Source organism: Aplysia californica, unplaced genomic scaffold (assembly GCF_000002075.1).
Source record: "Aplysia californica isolate F4 #8 unplaced genomic scaffold, AplCal3.0 scaffold00090, whole genome shotgun sequence".
Lineage (NCBI taxonomy): Eukaryota > Metazoa > Mollusca > Gastropoda > Aplysiida > Aplysiidae > Aplysia > Aplysia californica.
This window is the reverse complement of record NW_004797360.1, coordinates 633560-635257: the sequence shown is the minus strand read 5'-3', so window position 1 is coordinate 635257 and position 1698 is coordinate 633560. Positions and strand designations below refer to the sequence as shown.

Genomic DNA, 1698 nt, shown 5'->3' with positions numbered 1-1698 from the left:
GACTGAACCACAATAGAGTAGTCCACCTCATACACAGAGCTTATACACACACAGACAAACACACAATCATGCACATACACACACACATACACAAACACACACTCACAAACACACACACAAACACACACACAAACACACACACAAACACACACACACACACACCCACAAACACACCCATACAAAACTACTGACCTGTCCACTACCGGACCCATCCCTGACCTGTACCACAGTAGCGTAGTCCACCTCATACACAAAGCTTATACACACACACAAACACACACACACACGCACACACGCACACACGCACACACACACACACACACACACAGACACACACAACTGACCTGTCCACTACCGGACCCATCCCTGACCTGTACCACAGTAGCGTAGTCCACCTCATACACAAAGCTTATACACACACACAAACACACACACACACGCACACACGCACACACGCACACACACACACACACACACACAGACACACACAACTGACCTGTCCACTACCGGACCCATCCCTGACCTGTACCACAGTAGCATAGTCCACCTCATACACAGAGCTAGCACCAGACGCAGTCTTCAAGAAGGCAACTGACCAGTCGATGACACGACCTTGACACGGAAAAAAGTTTGTTTGTTTGTTTCCTCGTTTACTTGTTTGTTTGTTTGTTTGAGTAAATAGTAGTGCTTCGACATAATAATAGTCATTTAGTGCAGGGAAAAGGTACGACAGACAGACAGAAATAACAAAGGAGAAGTTTGTTCGTTTGCTTTTTTTGAGGGGTCATTTAGAGCGGAGAATAATAAAAAGATTAACAGACAGAAACAACAGATGGGAAGTTCGATTGTTAGAGTAATGAGAAGCACATTGGTCATTTTGAGCTGTGATAAATAAGATATACACACAAAAACAACAGAAGGGAATTTTGTTTGTTCGAGTAAAGAGAAGCATATTGACACAATAATGGTCAATTAATGCTGGGGAAAAGTAAGACAGGCAGACAGAAACAACACAGGGGAAAGTACAGAAGTACCACTCTTCAAAATCAAAGCAAAAACAGGGTGATTTGCCAATAATCGGTGACAATCTGAGGTGCTTAACATCCCCCATCCCCATCAACATAATTTAGATCATTTAGGAATAACTTAATCTCCATCTCTTAAACATTGAAAATGTGACTTTTCTTAAGCTAACTCTTAGTTATTAACTTTTTTCACTGTTATTAAAAAAGGAGATAGGAGAAGAAAGCACTGAGCTTGCTTAATATTATAAGAAAATAAAAATCAACACATGAAAGCTTTGTTTTACTGTTAGTTCGTGTTTACAGCACTTCCTACGCAATCAGATGATATAAGTGCGGAAGATTAGAGATGCTACAAAAGAGTAACATACGCATTAAAGAAAGAGGAGAGACAGGGGTGATAAAAGTTTTCAAGGAAAAAAAGAATAAACCATAAATGAGCAACCGCATGAAAGTATAATTGTCTCAAGTTCAGCTTTGATGTCAGAAGTAAAAATGACCAGCAGTATCCCCTTCTCTCTTCCTCCTACCTCTGAGTCCAGTGGTATCCCCCCACTCTCTCTCAATCTCTTGTCTCTCCTACCTCTGAGTCCAGTGGTATCCCCCCACTCTCTCTCAATCTCTTGTCTCTCCTACCTCTGAGTCCAGTGGTATCCCCCCACTCTCTCTCAATCTC

The 1698-nt window shown here is 41.8% G+C and overlaps 1 protein-coding gene across 1 annotated transcript in view; it reads right to left on the bottom strand.

Moving 5' to 3' along the window:
- Positions 1–1698, bottom strand: part of LOC101862933 (dynein beta chain, flagellar outer arm) — a gene marked incomplete at its 5' end in the record, with an annotated part of 108331 nt that overhangs the window by 38300 nt on the left and 68333 nt on the right. Inside the window, 2 exon segments of the mRNA XM_013080521.2 lie at positions 497–612; positions 1659–1695. Of these exon segments, the coding sequence (XP_012935975.2) occupies positions 497–612; positions 1659–1695 (153 nt within the window).